Below are 26035 nucleotides of genomic sequence, written 5' to 3' on the forward strand. Positions count from 1 at the left end.
TTCTCCATACCAAATGCTCAAAATGTCGGTCACCATCCGTCAACAATATCTGTAGCCGTGGAACAATGTTCTGAACAGCACTGTGAGCCTATCAGTAGGTATGGTGAGAAACTGGCCTGGGGTGTTGTCTTTTAGTACCCCTAATGATGTCGGACGATCGCGGTAGACTTGTGACTTCAGGTAACACCGCAACGAATAACCACACGGATGAAGTCTTGGGACCTGGGAGGACAAGCACTTCGGAAGTCGCTGCTCAGCAGTCGGTCCCTACCAAAAGACATGTTCAAGACAACATTGACACGTGTGTCAATGTTGACTGGGGCGCCATCCATGGTAAAAGTCGTGCCTTTCAACAGATTTGGAGAGGCGCTCCGCTTTATGCACGACACCTTCGTAGTTTCGTTTTCACCAAGAAATTATTCAGCACTTTTGAGCTATCTTCAAAGGATTGTTTATTTTGCTTCTCCTAAACTGCTGTTGCCTGATAACCTGCAAAGAAACTTTAGGTACAAAATATTGACATTTGTAAAATGAGCAATTATTAGTAAATGCTTTACGTTGGCTTGGTTCAGACATGTACCACTGAGTTGAGGCGTTCTATGGTGTTTATTTACGATATGTCTAGAGGTTCTACTTTAGTAGTAATTTGGAAATAAAGTGGAAGCATGCTTTTGTTTACATCCGTCACATGAGGCTCTTGGATTTTTACTCTAGCAGCTTTAGATGTTCTACGCAATACACAGACTATCAGTATCTGCAAAAAATAAAACATTATTTTATTTTTCTGCTTATTATGTATTTCCTACAGAGAACCACAATTTATCGTTTTATTTAGCGTGTTAATTGCTGTCCTTGATGATGTGGTGTTTTTACTTTGTTTGTATCGAGGTAACACGCTTATTTCTTTCGCTTTTGTGGTTACGCACTCATTTTTAAGATTTGTTCTCCAAGCACAGAGTTTTCGCCGCAATTGCGTGTTTTTGTGGCTGTGTAGCGTTCATTTGTTTCGTGGAATGTTTGTTCGGGACGTGGAGCGCGGATTGGAAGTGTTTTTGACGTTGGCGGTGAATAGTTCGTGTGTGTGTGTGTGCGCGCGTCCGTCCGTCTGTCTGTCCAAGAAAGGTAGGGGAAAGAAAAGGGGGGGTGGGGCTTGGTGAAGTTGTGGATAGGCATGTGGAGTGAATGGTGTGCATGAAGGGGAGAAGCGAATTTAATTTTAGAGGCTGATCATTCACAGTTTTTTGGTGGGTGTTATCTATATACAGGCATTTTCTCTTGTGGCAAAGAAGGTTTCATTGCACAGTGATGTGTTATTTGTTTAGTTCTTTCTTTTCTTGGGCTACTGATTTTTGGATATAATAGTGTTCTTTTATGTTTATTTTTGGTATAGGCTGTTTCTAGTTTTCAGGATTTTTAAGTTGGTTGCTGCATTCGTTGGGTGATTAGACTGTGCTGTTACGTGATCTACAAATGTTGAGTGTGAGCTATTCAGTGCTCTGAGATGTTCTGGATGTCTAATTCTAAAATTCCTGCATGTTTGATCCATATTCACATAATGACTGAGTTACAAGTTAGTGGATATGTACTACATTAGCTATATTTATCTGTCTTGGTGGTATTTCTTCCCAAGTCTTTTCTGTATTGTGTTGTTGGTTCTGTATGCTTTGTTGCGTTATTGTCTCATTAATGTATTCAAAAAATGGTTCAAATGGCTCTGAGCACTATGGGACTTAACTTCTGAGGTCATCAGTCCCCTAGAACTTAGAAGTACTTAAAGCTAACTAACCTAAAGACATCCATTGCCCTCTGAAATTTGTTTTATTGTGTTCAATTCGTATGTATAATCGTATTTGTTCACGGGTGCTATGTTCAGTCTGTGTAGTAACTATGTGAAGCTGGCTTCTTTATGATTTGTGGAACGATTGGTTTTGTTATGAATGACGGAGATGGTGAGCGTAGGTTTTCTATGAATTTCGAACTCGTGTTTGTTTTTCTCTTGGTATAATCAAATCTAAGCAACTGGGTTTTCCATCTGCTTGTGTTTCAGTGCTGAACTGACGAATGGTGCTTACGCCCTGATGAAGCTCTTTTATGCGAGACTGTGATTAATTTATTAGGGAAATTATACTATCTACATATCTGCCCGAGGCAGCATTCGAACCTGCGACCGTAGCGGTCGCGCGGTTCCAGACTGCAGCGCCTAGAACCACTCGGCCACGCCGGCCGGCCATTAATGTATTGCCTATCCTGTGTGTGACTTCGTTGTTGTAAGTCATTATGTGCCATTTGTTGCTTGCTGTCCGCTGACGTCTTTTGAGTTGAGCTGCGACTGACGTATGTGTATATTTCGTTTTTATGTGTTGCCTTTCTTTGTATTTTGTTCTTTATTTTCTCTGCAGCCCTTGAATGATATCCATTGCCCTCTGAAATTTGTTTTATTGTGTTCAATTCGTATGTGTAATCGTATTTGTTCACGGGTGTTATGTTCAGTCTGTGTAGTAACTATGTGAAGCTGGGTTCTTTATGATTTGTGGAACGATTGGTTTTGTTATGAATGACGGAGATGGTGAGCGTAGGTTTTCTATGAATTTCGAACTCGTGTTTGTTTCTCTCTTGGTATAATCAAATCTAAGCAACTGGGTTTTCCATCTGCTTGTGTTTCAGTGCTGAACTGACGAATGGTGCTTACGCCCTGATGAAGCTCTTTTATGCGAGACTGTGATTAATTTATTAGGGAAATTATACTATCTACATATCTGCACAAATGTTTTATTGGGTACTGCCTTGGTTTAAATATTTTGCTAAAGATCCTATTTTCTATGTGACTCAGGTAAGTATCACCTAGGAGGCCACAGTTTGGTGATCTCATCGGTAGTCCTTCGCCGCGCGGGATTAGCCGAGCGGTCTAGGGCGTTGCAGTCATGGACTGTGCGGCTGGTCCCGGTGGAGGTTCGAGTCCTCCTATGGGCATGGGTGTGTGTTTGTGTGTTTGTCCTTAGGATAATTTAGGTTAAGTAGTGTGTAAGCTTAGGGACTGATGACCTTAGCAGTTAAGTCCCATAAGATTTCGCACACATTTGAACATTTTTTTGGTAGTCCTTCCTATTGAGAGTATAATTTGTTGTTGAATTTGAGGTAGTTTTGTTCTTTGATGAGTCTGAGTACAGCTAATATTTCTTGTATGTTCGTTGTGGGTATGTCTCCTAGTAGGTGGATGATGTTGATGGTTTCTTCTGCTGAATGTGTGCGCACATGAGAATTATGTCAAATGAAATTAGTGTTGCTGTGTTTGGCATTTTTCATTTATTATTTTTTCTACTAAATCAGTTGTGTTCTTTAGACATCTTATATCAGTATGTTTGTTTATTGTCTGTACCAATGTGTGTGTGTGTGTGTGTGTGTGTGTGTGTGTGTTTGTGTGTGTATTTGGCTAAGTGCGATGTTGTTGCATTGGTAAAGTTAAGCAGTGGGTGTGTAGGGATACCGCGTTTGTGAATTTTAAGCAATGATTTTAGAGTGGAGGCACTGAGATTTTTTTGTGTGATTCTTTTAATATGTATGTCTATGAGAACTGTATCTTTGTTTTTCAGAGATTTCTGTAAATTTCTTAGATATCGGTATGTTGGAACACTTGTTATTCTTTGATGTTGTTGCTTTGGATTAATTCTAGTGTTTTGTCAATGGATTTCTTTTCTATTATGAGTAAAATCGAACTACTATCATGAGATTTTATGATAACAGCATTTTCATATGTTAATTTTTTCTTTAATTTTCTGTAGATGTTTTCTTCAGTCGTCACTGTCATTGTACAATGAAACCCTCTTTAACACAAGAGAAGACCACCTGTATATAAATAATACCCAGTCCAAAACTGCGTATGATCAGCCTCTGAAATTAAATGCCCTTCTCTCCATACTGGACACCATTCACTCAAGAAGCCTATCCACAACTTCCCCACACCCCTCTCCATCTCGCCCTCCATCTTCGAAACACACACACACACACACACACACACACACACACACACACACACGAACTATTCACCACCAACGTCAAAAACATTTCCAATCAGCGCACCACTTCCAGAACAAACATTCCACGAAACAAATGAACACTACAGAGCCACAACAACACCTAATAGCAGCGAAAACTCTACGCTTGGCGAACAAACGTTAAAAATGCATGTGTAAAGACAAAAACAAAAGAAATAAGCACGTTACCTCGATACAAATAAAGTAAACACACTACAACATCAAAATCTGTAAGTAACACGCTAAATAACACGATACGTAGTGATTCTCGGTCGGAAATACATAATACACAGAAAAATAAAATAACGTTCTGCTGTTTGCAGGTGGCAGTTTGTAGACCGCATAATATACCTAAAGCTGCTAGCATAAAAATCCGATAGCTTGCTGTAAGGTATATAAACAAATGCATACATCCACTTTTTTTCAAATTTTACCACCAAATCAGAACCTGTAGACATATCGCAAATAATGAACCCAGAATGGCTCAACTCAGTCTCAGCTCTGTCCCGTATGCAAAGCAATATGAAATGATTGACAACAGTTGCTTATTTTACAAATGTAAATGTTTTGTACAGATGTAAATACTTGCAGCAAAAGTTTGTCTATAGGTTAACACCTAACAAAAATTCTGTAGAAGGAAAATAAACGACCCCTTTTAAGATTGCACAAAAATGCTGAACTATATCAAGGTGAAAATGAAATCATAAAGGTGTCTTGTATTCTTCTCCTGTATTCTTAGCAAACACAGAAACAAGAACTGCAACATTCACAAGATGATTACTTCCAGCAGGTGTTTACCAGCCAGTCTAGGGATGATGCGATTCTGTAACACAAAGACGCACATCTCACCAGTCACAGTGACATTTCTTACACAATACTCAGATGGCGTCGCTGATGTGTGCTATACAGCGCCTTTTGTTGGCCAGATTTTGCACTCTCTTTTTTCCAATAAAACCCCGTATCGTTTCAGGCATGTGAGTATATTTTTACCTCACTGCGTACATTATTCCGTTAATTAGTGCACTTTCAAATGTTAATGGACTTTTGCGTCACCCTATAAAGTATATTACATTTATCGTTGTTTACTTTAGTTATTGTGAAGAAACAACCAACAATCAATGCAAAAAAGACAAATGTAATATAAAACTTGAACCGCCATCTGAAGATCAGCCTGTCGGTTCGAATTCGAAACTGCTAATGGCATTGTTTGTGTAAATAAACAGCATTATTATTGTGGGGACAGTATATTGAGGCCGTCAGCCGCGACTGTAAACAAAATAATACTTTGGCCGTCCGAGGGGAGAGGAGTGGTGCGGGGGAATAAGCCCCGCCTCTCTCTCGAAGGGCTGCCATCTTACGGTCGCGTTCCGCGCTTCCACGAAATCAGGACGGAGACAGAAGTCATTGGGACTGCTGATTCCCTTCGTTGTGGTGAGAGTCTCATTCGAATCCCTTCATGCGCCAAGATTAGTCTCTTCAGTCATTTCAAATTAAGGAGAAAGGTCAAAAACAAACAATCTACAACACAAAGCAAATTAATGTACAAAAAAGATATGGTAGTGCCTACAGCGCAATTGTTTACTATTATTGGCAATAATAGTTCAAGTCCGACCTCTACCGATATCTTACGCAACCATAGTTCAAAACAGTCCTCACCAAAAACTGCCACAATGTAATATCCGCATAATAACAGCTGCTGATTGCCGTTTTCTTCCATGCAAGAATCGAATTGCAAAAACTTTATTATTGGCATTTGGAACCAAACAGTTTCACGGTATGGCACTTTGAACTTTCTTAATGCACACACATCAAAAAAAAAAAATTGCATCTAGGGCGCATTCTATGACCACCAGCGGCGTACGTCGGCCCCGCATAATGCCACCCCAAAACAGCAGGGAACCTCCACCTTGCTGCACCCGTTGGACAGTGTGTCTAAGGCGCTCAGCCTGACCGGGTTGCCTCCAGACACATCTCCGACGATTGTCTTGTTGAAGGCAAGAGTTTTGGAACCTGTACAGAAAGCTGGAGTAGAGATCAACATAAACATCATTTCCGCCCTTTTCATTGCTCATGAAAAAAAAAACACATAGCATGTTGTACCACCATACAGCGAGACCTTCAGAGGTGGTGGTCCGGATTGCTGTACACACCGGTACCTCTAATACTCAGTAGCATCTCCTCTTGCGTTGATGCATGCCTGTATTCGTCGTGACACACTATCCACAAGGCACTGTTGGTCCAGATTGTCCCATGCCTCAACGGCGAATTGGCGTGGATCCCTCACAGTGGTTGGTGGGTCACATGGTCCATAAACAGCCCTTTTCAATGTATCCCAGGCATGTTCGATAGGCTTCATGACTGAAAAACATGCTGGCCACTATAGTCGAGCGATGTCGTAATCCTGAAGGAACTCATACACAAGATGTGCAAGATGGGGATGTGAATTGTCGTCCATGAAGACGGGTACCTCGTCAATATGCCGCCTATGTGGTTGCACTATCGGTCGGAGGTGGCATCCACGTATCCTACAGCCGTTAGGGCGCATTCTATGACCACCAGCGGCGTACGTCAGCCCCGCATAATGCCACCCCAAAACAGCAGGGAACCTCCACCTTGCTGCACCCGTTGGACAGTGTGTCTAAGGCGCTCAGCCTGACCGGGTTGCCTCCAACACATCTCCGACGATTGTCTTGTTGAAGGCACATGCTACACTCAACGGTGAAGAGAACGTGATGCCAATTCTGAGCGGTCCTTTCGGCATCTTCACCGCGCTGCATGGTGTCGTGGTTGCAAAGACGGACATCGCCATGGACGTCGGGAGTGAAGTTGCGCATCATCTGAGTCGTAACACGACGTCCTGTGGCTGCACGAAAAGCATTATTCCACATGGTGGCGTTGCTGTCAGGGTTCCTCCGAGCCATAATCAATAGGTAGCGGTCATCCACTGCAGTAGTAGCTCTTGGGAGGCCTGAGCGAGGCATGTCATCGACAGATCCTGTCTCTGTGTATCTCATCCATGTCCGAAAAACATCGCTTTTGTTCACTCCGAGACGCCTGGACACTTATGTAGTACATTCGTGACAATTTGCTGTTTATTTCTTGCTGCTTTCGTAAAGTGGAAATTTTATGGCCTGCAGTCCGTTATTCCCCGCTGCGACACAGACGCTACGAATGCAGAGCAGTCCAAAAGAAACTTATTTTAGGTAGATGACAAATGATCTTGTTAAAACACCTGTTGTTATTATGCAGCAGAATGTTTTTCACAAAACGCGAATGTTACTCTCGGACTTTAGTTATTTAAGAAGCAGTGGGACGCGTCTGCGAGTCATGTAGGCTATTTGTGCAGATTCGGATGCATATGTAGTTTTCTACCGCCACCAATGTTCCACGGCCTGTTCCCCAGAAGTCGCATTGCAGAGCATCTGAACGCTTCCGTTACTTAACCTTCCGATCAGCTCTTAGGAGATCAAAGGAAGTTGTTCTCCCTTCCCTCTTTCACAAAATCTGGAAGCAGAAGGTAACAGGAGTCTTGTGTGGCTGAGTTACAGACTCTCTTTTTACAAGAAGTGGCGGAAGTAAGCGGGGAGAAAAGTTTTTTAAACATCAGTCATGTTCCGGAAGAAAGGACACTGTACCGTTCAGAGAGGATTAAATAAAACTTGAGAAATCACGATACTGTTAGTTCTATGCTGTGGAATGGAAGAAGCCCTAAGAAAAGCAGTTATAACAGAACGTTTGTTACGACGGTTAATGTCTACTACCATACGTCAGTAACATGTACTGTTACCGATTGAGTTTAGAAATAACGCTATGATCTCCAACATCGAATTCAAGGTGAAAAGAGATCAGCGTGGCAGTGAAACACTATGTTCGGTTTACGTCAAATGTAAATCCTTCTTAAGACGCTTTGGCCTACGTGTTCCATTTAAAATATGATTCTGGATAGTCGGCCTTGTAGAGTTCTCTCCATAGAGCTAAAAGCGTTTGCCAATCATAAACTTCCTTACATCCTGGGAAATGTGTCATATCAGGTGATAGGCGTATGTTCCATTCGTACATAATGTCTCCCAGTTCTCTTCCGACTAGCTCAGCTAGTGCTCCAGTAGGACCTTCAAATGTAACGTACCTACTCCTCCTGTTTTACAACAAGATACGTATTCAGCTTTATGCAACGATATGCAATCTTACTCTGCTCATCGTGTAAGGTGGCAATGAAAGCAGTATCCACGCCCCAAAGTGATTCTCTGTAAGCAACGACTTGATTAATTGACAGCCTTCCTATTTTACAGTTTAATACTGAGTATTAGTTACAGAAAAAATGTATAAGTTAGATTCTTCACGACCTTTTAAAAATTTTCCCTACTATTTGAATCTTACATTCGATTTTATATCTTGTTCATTCGTTTATTCATAAAATATGTAGAGGAGAAACGTGACGCAACGTTTCCTAGAGCAATGCACAAGGTAATACTGCACTGAGTATCAACCGGCGATTGCCTGTATGATTGGTTTTAACTGGACGCAGCCCTTTTCCTTCGTCATCCGGCATCAGTCACCATTTCGTCGATGGGATGTTAGATCCTAACATTCCTTGTACCTTTTGTTGCGAGTCCAGTTTCTAAACACAGAGGATATATACAGATAAACAACAGGTTTCTAAAAAGTACAAGGTGAATAGAAGCGTAGATTAAACGAAAACACTTTTATTAGAAAACGCATGGGTGAAACTTTCTCTGCATTAAAAATTTCACCTATATTTGTCGCATTCTGTAGAAACCAGAGAGAGATTCAACCATTCCTATCAACCGATGACGACACGCTTCGCTATTTCATAACCGGAAGAATGCCAAATTCAGAATTCGGCATACCGGAACCAGATCCCTAAAGCAGCCATTGCAGTATTTCCTGTACTCGATCGTCGCACGGAAGGGAAGACGAAGATCTAGCGAGGCGCTATCGAAAAGCAATGAAATCGATAGATAACGCCTAGACCAAGGACATAAGCATTTCCTAATGGTTTCTGTGTTGTGCAGCCAATAGCCTCATCTCTCTTTGTTGCTGTATTTACTGTTCATTTGAGAAGTGTCGCGTCCGGGCTGACTAAAAATCAGCGCTAGTCAGCTTTAACTTAACACTGAGCAGTATTCACTGAATCAGGTAATTACAGCATGAAGTTAAAATGAAAGATGGGTAAGAATTAATGGCTCTAAACATCGACATCAGTATAAACGGATACAGCTCGATATAGAGACTGAAGCAATTTAGGGTGGCCCTTTTATGGTCTTCTTTAAATGTTCTATAATTTTTCTTGCACCCCCTCGCTCGATGGTTTGGTTCCACTGCATGTTAAAATAACCGGTGTGAAATCTAGTCTCTGTAGGAATTGGGAAACAGGTTGCATGGGCTTTCAACTTGGAAAAATCCAGTAGAAAGAAGAAATCTGCCAGCTGTTCGAAATTTTATTTCTCAGTGAATAATTCATTCACTACTTACTGCATAAACCTACAAACATTGTTTAACTGAATGGACTTTCACTTCAGAGATACCATTGGTGACGCGAGTAATGCGAGGTTTCATAGTCCTCTAGACTCATAAATAGTCGGCAAGATAGAGCCGAGGTGTCCCTTTCCGTTGTAGAAATGAGATCACGTAATACTCTCTGTTGTGCGCCCGGTATCAGTCAAAGGCCATTTTCCACCACAAACTTTTGTTAACAGCGATATTTACATAAAACGTACATAAGAACACTAAGACATAGTATTTATAAATAATTTTGAATCAGGTAGACGTAAATCCACCTACCTATGCATGACTAAGCATTATTTATAAATTTATTTTTTGCCATGTTTTTGACATCCAGTCATAAATTTCGTTTCACGTCCCGCCTGACCGTACTTCAGTTTCCAGGTGTGAGTGTGGTACTTAGTCAAATGCTTTTCAGAATTCAAGAAGTACTGTACAAGCCCGACTACCTTCATCCATGATTTCTGGATGTCACGTGAGAAATGTGCCTGTCGCGATTCGTATGGCCGATGTCTTGCGCTTCAGTCGCCAAGCTTTTATCCGTTAACGCCTCCACTAGAAATGATTTCTCTTGTACGAGGGCGCATCAGAGAGTGATGGCTCCAATTACCTTTTTAATTTCCATGCAAAATGAATGTCATACATACGCAGTACAACAGCCACAACATTCACAGTTAAATTGCCAGTTTGCAGTAGAATCACCATCTATGTCCACAGGTCGCAGCACCCAGACCCCCCTCCCCATCTCCCCACCCCCCCCCCCAGAAGACTGACATCTCATCTGAATGGCATTGCAGGATAGATCTGCGTCCCCCTGGGTCTGGCGCAACAGTGGAATAGTGTAACACACCGTACAATATACAATATCAGGGGTGCCAGTCCGTCGCTGTTTATTATCGCTTGGGTTACATGCTCATCGTCCACTTCTCCGCCTTCCTTTGACGAATGTGCAGAAACATGCTAGACGGCAATGGTGTATGGAAAGACCTCATTGGGGACAGGAATGGCGGCATCATATAGCGTTTTCAGACGAATCCTGGTTCTGTTTGTTTTAAAATTTCACTGCAGACAGGGGGAGCGGCATCACAGTGACTGCATTTACACAAGACATACAGCGCCAACTCAAGGCCTTATAGTGTGAGATGCTATTAGGTACAACCATAGGGCACAGCTAATGCGTGACCAGGGCAATGTGGCCAGTGTAACCTATGTGAATGACATCCTGAGACCAATAGTCATACCCTCTCTCCACAAAACCCAGACGCCATTTTCCAGCAAAAGAGTGCACAACCACATATTGCTGCACGAACGCATGTCTTCTTGGTGTAACAGGATGTCAGACTTTTGCCCTGGCCTGCCAGATCACTAGACATGCCACCAATCGAAAATGTGTGGGGTATGGTGGAAAGAATGGTGTAGTGCTTCGACAACACCAACCACCACAGGTTGACTTCAGAATCAGGTGAATTCAGCATGGATGGCTATACCACAGGACGCCATTTGCGCCTTATACGTGCCAGTGCTATCATGTGTGGAACAAGTTATCAGGGCCAATGGCGGACCCTGTGCGTGCTAGGAACACATGCTGAACCAAGGTGCCTGAAACGCTAATCATTTTTGCAGAAAATGCTGGTGTTCATATCCTGTGAATATGAACGTCCTATCTCTGGTCGTTGAAGGTGTTCTGTTTCTTCTGCACATAAGTGTTGTAAGTATAAAGCACCATATTACATAGAGATCACCAGTGAAATGACGACAGAGCATAAGCATATGTATGTCAGGTGTAAAATACTATACTAAGCAAAAATCAGTAATGTCAGTCGATAAAGTGCCATAAAAACACAAAGGAAACGTTAAACCAATAAAAGCAAAATGTGGCAAGATATAAAACAACAGGACAAATATTAAAAACACGAATAGTGTCATTATCAGTCATAAAACTAAAGTTACAATAGCATAAAATAGTTGAAAAGGAAGTGAGAAGCGGAATAAACAGATAATATAATCAAAATTAGAAATATAAAATAAGAAATATTCATTTTTGAGATTTAAAAATAAGAGAGCAAAAGCATTGTAAGGCATGAGGATTTTACAGACCTTACATGAGCTTGATCCATAACGACACGATGATACAGTATGAGAGCCTCAGAAAATAATAATTATAATACATCAACAAAAGGCAATTGCAGTTCAGTTAAGCTCATGTACCGCAAACTAACAAAACAATCTCTACCAATATGGACTGGCATGAACAAACAAGTTAAAGTGAAACACATTTTAGAGACGATCTGAGGAGGCAGTTAATGATATCGTGAAACTCCCATTTAGCAAGAGAACGGCGAGGTTCAGCACAGGAGGGATAAGTCCAGAACAATACATTATTCCTTTTAAGGTAAATAAGGCCAGGACCGAGGGAAAATAGCTGCACATCATTAACAGGGCTAGGATGCGACCCAGCAAGAAGAAAATAAATGTTTTCACCTCTAGCGAGACAATAATTCACTGAAGCCATACTTGGCGACGCAGATGAAACACGATGGGGAGATCCCCTTTGTATAAAAGCATTTTGAGACCTAAAATTTCTCTCTCTCTCTCTCTCATCTTGTGGTGGACTGCACATGTGTGTGGAAATAAGTGAGGGTGTTGAGAGCTCTGCTTTCTACAAAGTTAAGACAATACGCTTCATGTATCATGAGGACAGATAGCAAAGTAGTAGTTAATTATTCGTATGGGAATTTTCTGTGGGCACATAAATTGTGCACATCACTCCATACAATAGCGAATGTGCAACAGCCATTATTTTGACTACGGAAAGATTACCGTTCTACGGAATGCAGGAAAGTTGCAACTGAGTGAATTCAGTCAAGGCCAGAGTAGAGAATTAGCGTTTCAAATCCAGCATGGAGACAACGCCGTTGCAGATGGTGCTTGGTAAAGGACCCTTGCGCATTAGGCCACAGTAAATGTTGAGTCTAGATTTTGCTCACTCCTATTTACATATTCTCTGACCATTGAATATCAAAATCTAGGATACTAACCTACCCACACATTGAGAACATGAATTTTTTCATCGGTGCAAAAATTAAATTTACTCTCCATGAACTCAGTCTATTGACCAGCTATGACAACATAGATTCGATTGTGCTAATGAGGATTTTTAATAATCATATTTTCCTGTGATAAAAATTTTCACATTTAGAGAAAACGATTTTAATAATTGTCATTTCAATATGTCCAAGAATTAAATATTTTGTTATTGAGTGTCGAAAGTAATTGAACGTGATTGTTATTTATCACTTGAACCCTTAAAGCAATATCTCATAAATTATATGTAGAAAAAAAAGGGAAAAGCTGTGTTGTCTTTCTAGAATAGACCCCAAACTTTCACTTGTATTAATTCATTCATTCTAGGTACGTGATAGCAGCATTTATAATGATTTTTGCGCTGATCCGCACCTGATATTAGCTGCATTACAGGGCCAGGTTTATATTTATTTGGAATGTCTGTCTGACACCTTGGGATTGAGAAGACAGTTCAAAACCGGTGGTAGGCAGAAAACATCTTCCGAGATTATCCTAAATGCTTTCTCCGAAAATTATTTCCAGCAGTTAGTCCACGAACCCACGCCAATTGTAAATGGTTGCGAAAACACGCTTGACCTCTTAGCCACAAACAATCCAGAGCTAATAGAGAGCATCATGACTGATACAGGGATTAGTGATTACAAGGTTGTTGTTGTTAGGCTCAATACCGTTTCTTCCAAATCCATCAGAAACAAACGCAAAATAATTTTATTTAAAAAAGCGGATAAAGTGTCACTAGAAGCCTTCCTAAGAGACAATTTCCATTCCTTCCGAAATGACTATGCAAATGTAGACGAGATGTGGCTCAAATTCAAAGATATAATAGCAACAGCAATTGAGAGATTCATACCTCATAAATTGGTAAGAGATGGAACTGACCCCCATGGTACACAAAACAGGTCCGAACGCTGTTGCAGAGCCAACGGAAAAAGCATGCGAAGTTCAGAAGAACGCGAAATCCCGAAGATTGGCTAAAATTTACAGACGCTCGAAATTTGGCACGGACTTCAATGCGAGATGCCTTTAGTAGGTTCCACAACGAAACATTGTCTTGAAATTTGGTAGAAAATCCGAAGAAATTATGGTCGTATGTAAAGTACACAAGCAGCAAGACGCAGTCAATACCTTCGCTGCGCAGTGCCGATGGTACTGTTACCGACGACTGTGTCGCTAAAGCGGAGTTATTGAACGCAGTTTTTCGACATTCCTGCACCAGGGAAACGAATGGAATATTTCAGAATTTGAAACGCGGACGGCTGCTAGCATGAGTTTCTTAGAAGTAGATACCTTAGGGGTTGCGAAGCAACTCAAATCGCTTGACACGGGCAAGTCTTCAGGTCCAGATTGTATACCGATTAGGTTCCTTTCAGATTACGCTGATACAATAGCTCCCTACTTAGCAATCATATACAACCGCTCGCTCACCGATGGTTCTGAACCTACAGATTTGAAAATTGCGCAGGTTGCACCAGTGTTTAAGAAGGGTAGTAGGAGTAATCCATCGAACTACAGACCTATAACATTGACCTCGGTTTGCAGTAGGGTTTTGGAGCATATACTGTATTCAAACATTATGAATCACCTCGAAGGGAACGATCTATTGATACGTAATCAGCATGGTTTCAGAAAACATCGTTCTTGTGCAACGCAGCTAGCTCTTTATTCGCACGAACTAATGGTCGCTATCGACAGGGGATCTGAAGTTGATTCCGTATTTCTAGATTTCCGGAAAGCTTTTGACACCGTTCCTCACAAGCGACTTCTAATCATACACAGCGAGCCTATGGGGTATCGTCTCAGTTGTGCGACTGGATTCGTGATTTCCTGTCAGGAAGGTCGCAGTTCGTAGTAATAGACGGCAAATCATCGAGTAAAACTGAAGTGATCTCGGGTGTTCCCCAGAGAAGCGTCCTGGGACCTCTGCTGTTCCTGATCTATATAAATGACCTGGGTGACAGTCTGAGCAGTTCTCTTAGGTTGTTCGTGGATGATGCTGTAATTTACCATCTAGTAAGGTCATCCGAAGACCAGTATCAGTTGCAAAGCGATTTAGGAAAGATTGCTGTATGGTGTGGCAGGTGGCAGTTGACGCTAAATAACGAAAAGTGTGAGGTGATCCACATGAGTTCTAAAAGAAATCCGTTGGAATTCGATTACTCGACAAATAGTACAATTCTCAAGGCTGTCAATTCAACTAAGTACCTGGGTGTTAAAATTACGAACAACTTCAGTTGGAAAGACCACATAGATAATATTGTGGGGAAGGCGAGCCAAAGGTTGCGTTTCATTGGCAGGACACTTAGAAGATGCAACAAGTCCACTAAAGAGACAGCTTACACTACATTCGTTCGTCCTCTGTTAGAATATTGCTGCGCGGTGTGGGATCCTTACCAGGTGGGATTGACGGAGGACATCGAAAAGGTGCAAAAAAGGGCAGCTCCTTTCGTATTATCACGTAATAGGGGAGAGAGTGTGGCAGTATGATACGCGAGTTGGGATGGAAGTCATTAAAGCAAAGACGTTTTTCGTCGCGGCGAGATCTATTTACGAAATTTCAGTCACCAACTTTCTCTTCCGAATGCGAAAATATTTTGTTGAGCCCAACCTACATAGGTAGGAACGATCATCAAAATAAAATAAGAGAAATCAGAGCTCTAACAGAAAGGTTTAGGTGTTCGTTTTTCCCGCGCGCTGTTCGGGAGTGGAATGGTAGAGTGGTAGTATGATTGTGGTTCGATGAACCCTCTGCCAAGCACTTAAATGTGAATTGCAGAGTAATCATGTAGATGTAGATTTTTGCCCATTTGCGTGCTAAGTGGTAAGCTAAGTTTCTACACATTAGTACACTCGCTGTGCAGATACAAAATGTTGGACACACAACAACATTCTATAGTAAGTTTGTGATCAAATGTATCCTACAGTAACTTACCAAAGAGTTCGAAAAAATATCTTTCTAGGTAGTCCACTCATTCAGTAAGGACGAAGATTTATTTGTGTAATGAACATAAATTTCTATTCTTCCAAGGTATTCAGTGTATGTAATTTGACATACTGCTTTATATAGCAGATATTCATGTGATGTTATGTAACTTTTTTGTTAATCTTTGTACAGTTGTTTGATATATTCATTATTTGTAATAACACTTTTAACGTACTGTGTGTCTGATTGGCTGTTACTGACGTAATATGGTAAGTGGTGGCTGATGCATGCAATACTTAACCCATAACCCCTCTACCCTAAGCAGCAGATGACGTTCGTGTATCCATGATACATGCTCCATTCACTGCCTTCGACTACCATCATAGGTATAACTTATTTTAATTTTGGTCATATTTTACATATCTTATATTAACTGTTATTCTTAGGTTTACTAAATCAATATAATACTTTCATTTCAGAACATATGGTCTGGAAACTGATTGCCATAGTTAATAAATGTTCTATTGTGATCAAGACAGTTTTAGTTTTAGTTCTGAAAAATTCTTCGAGTGAGTTGAACACATGGAAGTCTGACAAATGATCTGGTCGATGCACTGGATGTTGTTTGAAGTCACTGCAGTCACTGGGCGGTAGCTTCGTATCGCATAGGCCCACCTTTCGTTGCCCTTCATCGTCTCTATGGCAACGTCAGACTGCATTGGCATCCACTGCAACATCATTCTTCAGCCTTTCATGAATGCGACTGGGTGTTTCACTTCCTGCAGCAGGAAATTCAATTACAGAAGGGTGTACATCCAAGTAGGCCATTTTGTAAACTTATGCAGTGCTGCTATCCGTTGATGTAAGACGCTGTTACTGGGGTGGACTGTAGAAGGATGTTTGCGGTAGTGTGCCTAATTTGATCATTACATTAGCACCTAAGTGAAGGAGAAAAGCAAATACGAGGCATTACTTCATGACTAGTATTTACACATACGTTACTGCTCTCGTTACCTTGCTTATTAAGCCATTCTCGTGTATAAAACTATCCGCCTTGCTTTCCACATCCGTTAACCTTTCCCCCCACACAGTTCCTTTACCATCTCATCAAATTTGTATCTCTCCTCTCTCACACCAAATACCTTCGAACGACCTACACCACCAGCAAAAGCGATTCCAATAATCCTATTGTTACCCCTCTAACTGCCAATCTTTGTACGCTACCTCATATATGCCATACATTCCACTAACCTTACATTTGCACATCATACATTCTCTCGCAATGAAATTTCAACTTTATGCCTCTTCCAGACAATGAAACCAATCCCAACATTTATCCATTCAGCTAATTACAAATCCATCTTACTTTTTCCATCTCTTGAGGGCTCCGTTTCCCTTCTCCTCTCCATCTTTCCCTACCTCTTTCTTCTTTTCCTCCCTATCTTTTTATACCCCTTTTTCTCCTTCATATTGGGGCCTTACCGATGCCCTGACTACCCCGTTCCTATGTCCCCATCATCTACTCCTCCATTGACAATATCTTTCAGTCCTGCACCCTTACATTATTCCCCACCCCCCGTTTTGTACAAATCGCCACTTTATAGCTAGACTCTAAAAACCCTCGAGACATTTTCATATTCTTCTTGATGCAATAATTTGCCCACAGCCGTATGTATTGTTGAAATTTATTTTATTTTATGAACTTCTATGTGCTACCAGTTTTGGCATTACATTGCTGCCATCTTCAGGCCCCACTCGTCATAGTCGTAAAATCGCTATACACGGAAGGAGCCATTAGGAGCCATATAACTGGATCCGTTAATCAAATCGTCCTGCAACAGCTCTTGGTGGCCAGGCGACACAGACTGACGCCGTGCCTAGAAATCCTGCAGTCTGTGTCGCCTGGCCACCAAGAGCTGTTGCAGGACGATTTGATTAACGGATCCAGTTATATGGCTCCTTCCGTGTATAGAGATTTTACGACTATGACGTGTGTGGCCTGAAGATGGCAGCAATGTAATGCCAAAACTGGTAGCACATAGAAGTTCATAAAATAAAATAAATTTCTACAATACATACGGCTGTTGGTAAATTATTGCATCAAGAAGTTCATGGCAGCCGTCGTCACACGATCCATAATGGATCAACGAAGATTTTCAGATACTGTCGTTCGCTATGCGCAAACTATTAGTCCTACACAAAAAATGAACAGAATCTTTTTGCAGCAAATTTTATGTGGTTAAAATTCGTACTCGGATACGTCTTCGTCAGAGGCCGTAGTTTTCTAGTTACTCAAGAAAAACGTAAAAAAGTGACGTTCTAACATACCCCCACTCCCATTCGCAGACCCCACCGGTCAGCATTTATAGTACGTAGTTCCTGACACACACCCTGCCACTGTATAAATATTTACGACTGCATGAATTATTTGTCACATTTCACCCGTTTTTGTTTTCGCCGACTGACCTTATTACGGTACAGGTTTTAGTCGAGCACTTAAAAGTTGTAAAAGTGGCGTTTCTGTAAATTTTACTAAACAGTTTCCCGAATTTTTAACATTGTAAAATACACAATTACATCGTTGTATATGTCAGGCCTTTTAACTACGGAAGTACTGTACTTGTTAAGTTTGTACCGAATTGTTAACATAATTAGTTTTAGCGTATCGTTTACAAAAGCCGTTTTTCGTTCTTTACCCTCATGGTCACGTTTAAATTAGTAGTGAGACCAAAAGCGGTCGAATATCTGGAATTTTTAAATGTCCGTTCTTTTGATAAAAAGTTTGTGGGGCTTTACTCTTCACTCATGTAAGAAAATGAAAAACTGACAGCCGTCCTTTCGATGTTAAGCCCCGAGGATGGTGTACTGAGTCAACGGAGACTGGTTTTTATATAATGAATAACATCAAAAGGACAACTGCGGGTGTTTCATTTCATTACAATATCGTGAATAGATCGTGTAAACGGAAATTTTTGAACAGCGTCTTTGAAAATAACTTTTTTACGTTTTTCTGGAATAACTTGAAAACTCTGGCATCCAGCGACAACGGATACCCGTACACATTTTAACTACGTTAAATTTCCTACAAAAAAGTCCAGCTCATTTTTTCTGTTGACGAAAAGCTTGCGTGTAGCGAGTGAGAGAATATGAAAATCTCACGCGTGGTTTTTGAAGCGCAGCTGTAACACTGCGGGTTGCGTAAAGCGACAGCGTTAGGGGCATCTCAGTCACCCTGTACATCTCTCCTTTGAATTTATCGTGTATTTCGTCTTTATGTATGTTACTTGTCCTTTGGCTAAAAATCGGGTTCTTGTGCCGCTGATAGCCCTTCCCCAGGTCATAGGGAGCGAGGGAGATGAATTAACAATAAAAAAAAAATTCGCTTGTAATTCGAATTGGGTCATAAAAAGCTCCAAAATCAGGATGTTAAATATAAGGAGCCTACTCCTTGTGTGGGGAGGATGTGGCACACAACCCTCAAATAACTATTCATTGTTACCTCCCCACTTTGGAGGTGCAAAAACAAGCTAAAATCTTCGAGAGACGTTGTGTGGAGTGGTTCGTGTCATATCAGTTGAGAGAGAATGTTCTGTACTCACCTGCACGAGGTCTCCGTGACTGTGGCCGTTGGCGGTGAAGGTGAGGTGGCAGAGGAAGGGCAGCCGCTCCTCCCGGGGACGGTGGACGTCCAGCTCGTACGTATGGCCCAGCTCGCCGTAGAAAGTCCGGTTGCACGCTGCAACAACACATCACACTCTGCAAATGTGCTCCTCATAATATATCAACTATGCAGCGTTACAAGAACAAGGGTGTTCAGTAAATAATGCAGAATATTTTTCTGTCGTCCGCAGCCCGTGATCTAGTGGTTAGCATTGGTGCCTGTGGATCACGGTTCCGGGTTCGATTTCCGGCCGCGTTGCCGATTTTGTCCTCCTGAGAACTATGTGTTTGTGTTGTCCTCATCACATCCCGCCATGATTAGGGAAAACAGCGAGAATGGACAGGGAAAAGTTTGGAAATTTTTACAGACTCTGACAACCACGCTTTTCAGTACACCACAAAAATCATCACCCCATTTTTTATCGGTCGATACCGGTTTAAAAAAATGTGGAATTTGTTGTTCAACATCGCGAAATATTCCCGCATCAGTCAGGATAATTTCAGGAAGTTACGTCAGGTGGCGGCACTAAACGTAACCTTGGAAATGGCGCCTGTAACAGAGGTACGGTCCAGCTAAAGAGTTGGCATTTAGTTTCCTTTGAAGGAAAACAAGAGACTCGCAGTTACTCATAGGCGCTAGCACGGAGTCTTCAGAGGCCTGGCAGTGGACAAAAGCAAGGTGAGTCTTTAGGTCCTACCTCCCATGTGTTGGCTGCCCGCAATATCCTATGAATCCTGCAGTGTTGGTACGTGCGGACACTCTCATTCGAGTTGAATGACGGATCACAGTCAAACCCCTTGCGCTCAATTGGACTTCTCTGTTGCTAGTACAGACACTCTCGTCCGCCAGTCGTGCAATTCAAAAGTATGTACTCGCATTGTTCCTCGCCGCCTAATGAAAGATCACAAACAACAACAAAGGACCATTTGTACGGAATTGCTTGCGCTTTACCAGGCTTATGACAATATTTTGTCGATCATCGTCACAGGCGATGAAACATCGGTTCATCACTTGGCACCGGAAGCAAAACGCAATCCATGTAGTGCCACCACACCACATCTACATCTGCGTGATTACTCTGCTATTCACAATAAAGCGCCTGGGAGAGGGCTCAATGAACCACACCCAAGCTGTCTCCGAGGTTCCACTCTCGAACGATGCGCGGGAAAAACGGGCACTTAAATTTTTCTGTGCGAGCCCTGATTTCTCTTACTTTATCGTGATGATCATTTCTCCATGTGTAGGTGGGTGCCAAGAGAATGTTTTCGCAATCGGAGGAGAAAACTGGGAATTGAAATTTCATGAGAAGATCCTGTCACAACGAAAAACGCCTTTGTTTTAATTATTACCACCCCAAATCACGTATCATGTCTGTGGTACTATCTCCCTATTTCGCGGTAATAGAAAACGAGCCGCCCTTCTTTGTACTTTTTCGATGTCATCCGTCAGTCCCACCTGATGCGGATCTCACACCGCACAGCAATACTCCAGAATATGGCGGACAAGCGTGATGTAAGCAGTCTCTTTAGTAGATCTTTTGCACCTTTTAAGTGTTCTGCCAATGCAGTCTTTGGTTTGATCTACCCACAACATTATCTATGTGATCGTTCCAATTTAGGCTATTTGTAATTGTAATCCCTAAGTATTTAGTTGAATTTACAGCCTTAAGATTCGTGTGACTTACCGCGTGGTCGAAATTTAGTGGATTCCTTTTAGTACTCATGTGAATAACCTCACATTTTCTTTATTCACGGTCAATTGCCACTTTTGCACCATACAAATATCTTATCTAAATTATTTTGCAAATCGTTTTGGTCATCTGATGACTTTACAAGACAGTAAATGACAGCATGATCTGCAAACTGTCTAAGACGACTACTGAGATTGTCTCCTGAATCGTTAATATAGATCAGGATCAATAGAGGGCTTATAAGACTTCCTTGGGGAAAGCCGGATTTTACTTCTGTTTCACTCTGAAGAAAAAGTTCAAAGTTACACCCTCTGCCAGTAATGTCACGATGACGGTCTTCTGGTACGCTGAAGGGATTATTCTGTTTCATGTCCTCCCTCGTGGTGCAACGATCAGCTCTGAAGTGTATTGTGGTACGCTCAGGAAACTGAAGAAACCATTTCAACGTGTTCGTCGCAACAAAAATGCAACCGAACTTATCCTTCTCTTCGACAAGGCAAGGCATCACGGAAATCTACGTACCCGGGAGGACCTCAGTAAACTTCACTTGACTGTTCTTCCTCGTTCACTCTACGGACCAGATCTTGCACATCCCGCCTTCCATCTGTTTGGCCCAATGAAGGATGCACTCCGTGAGAAGCTGTATGTGGATGATGAGGAGGTTATTGATGCAACACGGCTTTGCCTCCGAAGTCGACCAGTAGATAGGTACCGTGTAGGCACACGGGCCCTCCCAGTAAGGCAGCGTAAGACTGTTGTATTGAACGGAAATTACGTTAATACTAAGGTTTTATGGCCAAAAGAGCGAGGAATAATATGGTGAACTGGTATTCTGACTAAACCCACCCTGATTTCAGAAAAAACTGTTACATAACCTACTGAACGTCCCTCGTACATAAGGCTGTCATAAACCTGAAGTTTGGTTTGGAGAGCACTGTGCTTCACTAAGTACGACTCTGTTGAAGGTCGCTGTAAATGGTCCAAAGGTTCAACGTCGACTCTGAAGCACGTTACAACTCAGCTTTTTCACATGGAGGAACAATGATAGACGTGAAAGAAGTGACATGTGCCAGACATAATTCGGGGGACTGACAGGGAGTCAAACCCAAGTCCATTTCATTCGATGGAGCACCTAGTCACATGTGCGACAAGTAAGTAACGAAAACTCAATATTTAAGACAGTGTACTGAGGCAATGAGGAGAATAAACTCTATTTCCATCCATATGAACTGCAAGAAAGTCCTCATTAAATCATTTATAGTATCGTGGTACAGTTATTTCAATTACAAAGTTATCAGTGTCAAATTCGCTTTTTCAAATGAGACTAAAGTGCAAGGTGTTTCCAAAAATCTCATCCTATTTCACATGACAGTATCTTCTGTGTGAATAAAAGAAGAAAAATGGGATACATTTAAAGGTAGGGGAGAGCGGGGACAGAAGTAGCAGAGAGGAAAAGTAACATTGTGGAAACCTTCAAGAACATACATTGTCTGAATCACGGGATTTTATACGAACATCGTGGGAGAGGTAAATGTTGTCAATGATTTTATTACTTATATAGATCATGCTCTTTAGGGCAGTCCTCAAGCCAGGCCAGACGAATTCACCCTGGGTGAGCTTTCGTGAGCCAAGCACCCATTCTGCAAGGATTCTTTGAGTCATGATTCTCACTCAATAGCTGTCTCAATGACGTTGCTGCCATTCACGTCTGACTTCATGAACCTGGGAGATGGCAACTGTTGACTTAGAGTGTTTGTGGCCGCCTCGCTAAAGAGATTGTGACTCTGTCATAGTGGCACACTTGTGGACTTGTAAATATATTCCTGTTTAACCTTTAAATGGGTACACACCGGACTTATTGTTAGACAATTTTGCTCCCTACGGCACTTAAAATTTCATTGAGTTTTTAATTTACTCTGAGCCTGCTTTGGGAATTTCACAGAGTATGTGTTTAATAAACTTAGACTTCAGCTGCCAGAACTATTGTTCTATTTCAGAAAGTGACTTACTTTACGTTTTGGTTCAACCCTCGTGAGAGTGGATGTGTTATTGATCTTTGATAAACAATTTCAGTTATAGCTAACTGGCTATTTTTTGTGCCTCGTCAGTGGCCTTATCACTATTTTTATTACGTCATATCACCGACCTACCTGTCATAGAATAATTAGGTTTGTAGGTATACTCCGTGCTATATGGGGATACTATCAGCAAAATATGTGCAAATAGTTACGGCAAAGAGGCAATAAATTAAAACTTCATGCCTGATGGTGACGTTCTAAGCCGACCGGAGTGGCCGTGCGGTTATAGGCGCTACAGTCTGGAACCGCGTGACCGCTACGGTCGCAGTTTCGAATCCTGCCTCGGGCATGGATGTGTGTGATGTCCTTACGTTAGTTAGGTTTAAGTAGTTCTGAGTTCTAGGGGATTGATGACCACAGCAGTTAAGTCCCATAGTGCTCAGAGCCATTTGAACCATTTTTTTGACGTTCTAATTCATGAAAAGCGAAAATATAAAAAGCAATGAACTTTAATCCGTTCATTACGTTTTGTGGGGGAAGGTGGGGGAGCACCGCGAGAAAAATTTTCGAAGACGTTTGAAATTATGTTAACAGTTTATTGGAGGTCCGCAAGTGCTCTCATTCTCAATTACCGGGTAGTTGGGTAGTAAAAATATGTTGATATGATTTTCGTATTATTTCATTTGCATTTACTTTAACAATTTCTCATTGTTTGCAAACCTTTCCCTCGATATCTCACGATGGCGCTGTTACTTTGGTATTTGCCTCCTGCTGAATCGGGGGCTCGTGGGAGCGGTTTCGAAATCACGCGGAACCGTTCCGCGCGACAGCCTGTGTAACGAGCCCGACGACGTTCCGAGGTGACAGTGATTGCAGCCGAGAGCTTAAGGGATTCTCTGGCTGTCGCGGAGTCGGTCGCCGCTCTCTTCCTCTGCAGTTCAGGAAGCGCCTCAGTCCAAGTGAGTGGCGGCACCTACTGCGAAATCTCCCTCAATACTCTTCCACTGTCTCAAACCGCTAGCAATGGTGAATTTTTGTGAACTAAGGGGGTTACGCTTAGCCGTAAGCATTGAGCGACATATATTTCAAGAAGTTTCAAGTACATCAAAATACTTACGAAACATTTTTTTTTATTATTATTACTTCTTTCAATGTCTGTGACCGGATTTTCTCTTACATAATTAATGAACGATAACTGCATATGGAGAAATTATCATCTTAATAAAACTAGAGAAATCAGAACTAGTACGCAAAGGTGTAAGTACTCTGTTTTGCTGCACTCTGTTCGAGAGTGCAATGGTAGAGAAATAGCTTGAAGGTGGTTCGATGAACCCTCTGCTGGACACTTCATTGTGAATTGCAGAGTACTGATGTAGCTGTAGATGCTTCATATAACCATCTTCAGATTGTCCAAACCATAAAGAAGCATTGAATATGCAATACAAACTGTCATCATCAACTGTAATCATACAATTACACGAATTTGTATTGTGTCCATCGAGCCTGTAATGTTAGTTTTGAGGTGTCGTGCCAGGGTGTTTGGGCTTCTGGCATTTTACCTGTTTTCATCAATTTGTGGGAATTTTGTAAAGATGACTTTCTTGTACAATATTGTAACTGTTGCATATACTGTTCTTAGTCAAATAGCTGCGGAACAAATGCAAATAATAGGATTCAGATGGAGTTTTTACTAATTCAACAGGCCATTCGTCTTTTTTTTTATTTCTTTTTTTTTTTTAACCATCATCTTGCGAGATTATGGTTTATGACCTCGCTTGCTCACGATGAAGTTTGACACTACATAAGGGCATAGTTTTGTTGGCTCACAATAACGAATGAATATAATCCTATGACTACAGCTAATTATGATAGATTTTACTGAATGTTTGCCGCTTTTTTCTACTGTTACACGATGTGTAGATACAAGGTGTACAACTTTGCTTCCGCCGTTTTTTCCCCAACATTTGAGGCTTTAATGAAACAAATTGTTTACACATGTATCATTCAACGTATTTTCCATCGCTAGCCACTACTTTCTCCCATTTTTCGGGCATTGTACGAATCCCGCATCGAGAAAATTGTTCATCTTTTGAAGCGATCCACGAATCGATCCAATTTGTGACTTCTTCATGAGATCGGGAGTGTTGGTCAGCCAGGCCACGCGCCATTGATCTAAAAAGGTAATAGTCAGAGGGAGCAATGTCTGGAGAATACCGCGGGCGGGGTTGAACTTCCCATTTCAACGTTTCCAAGTACGTTTTGATCTCTTTTGGAACGTGGGTTCGGGCGTTGTCGTGCTGCAAAATCACTTTATCGTGCCTCTCGCTGTATTGCGGCCGTTTGTCTTTCAATGCTCTGCTCAAAAGCATTAATTACGTTTGATAACGAGCACCTATGATTGTTTCACTTGGTTTTAACACCTCACAGCACACGACACCGAGCTGATCCCACCAAATGCAGAGCATGATCTTGGACCCGTGATTATTCAGTTTGGCCGTCGACATGCACGCATGGCCGGAAAATCCCCATTATGTTTTGCGTTTAGGGTTATCGCAATAAACCCATTTTTCGTCCACGGTCACAATGTGACGCAGAAATACCTTCCGTTTTTGCCTCTGAAGCAACTGTTCACAAACACACAAACGCCGTTCATCGTCTCTTGGTTTCAGCTCACGAGACCCAAGTTCCTTTTTTCTGAATCATCCCCATAGCCTTGAGACGTTTTGAAATGGCTTTCTGTGTCTCTCCCGCTAATCGTGCCAATTCGTCTTGAGTTTGACACGAGTCTTCACTCAGCAATGTCTCCAATTCTGCATCTTCGAAAACATTCTCTCTTCCACCACTATGCCGATCTACGACGTTAAAATCACCTTTCTTGAAGCGCGGAAACCACTCACGACACGTTTTTTCACTAATAGCGTCCTTACCGTACTTACTTGAGAGCATTAGATGAGACTCAGCCACTGTTTTTTCATATTCAAACAAAACAGTAACACCTCCAGCAAATGACGAGAATTAGGCTCGTAAACTGACATTTTCAATCAAGAACAGCTTTATGATGCAGACACAAATCGACTAATGTTTGAATGAGATTATGTTGAGCGAGGT

General features: G+C 41.7%; 1 protein-coding gene across 1 annotated transcript in view; it reads right to left on the bottom strand.

Moving 5' to 3' along the window:
• The window catches only part of LOC124788519, a 497715-nt gene that overhangs the window by 286722 nt on the left and 184958 nt on the right, over window positions 1–26035 (bottom strand). Inside the window, exon 3 of the mRNA XM_047255787.1 lies at window positions 19158–19294. Coding sequence (XP_047111743.1) covers window positions 19158–19294 — 137 coding nt within the window. The remainder of the gene's footprint in view (window positions 1–19157; window positions 19295–26035) is intronic.

This window comes from Schistocerca piceifrons, chromosome 3 (genome assembly GCF_021461385.2).
Source record: "Schistocerca piceifrons isolate TAMUIC-IGC-003096 chromosome 3, iqSchPice1.1, whole genome shotgun sequence".
Taxonomy (NCBI): Eukaryota; Metazoa; Arthropoda; class Insecta; order Orthoptera; family Acrididae; genus Schistocerca; species Schistocerca piceifrons.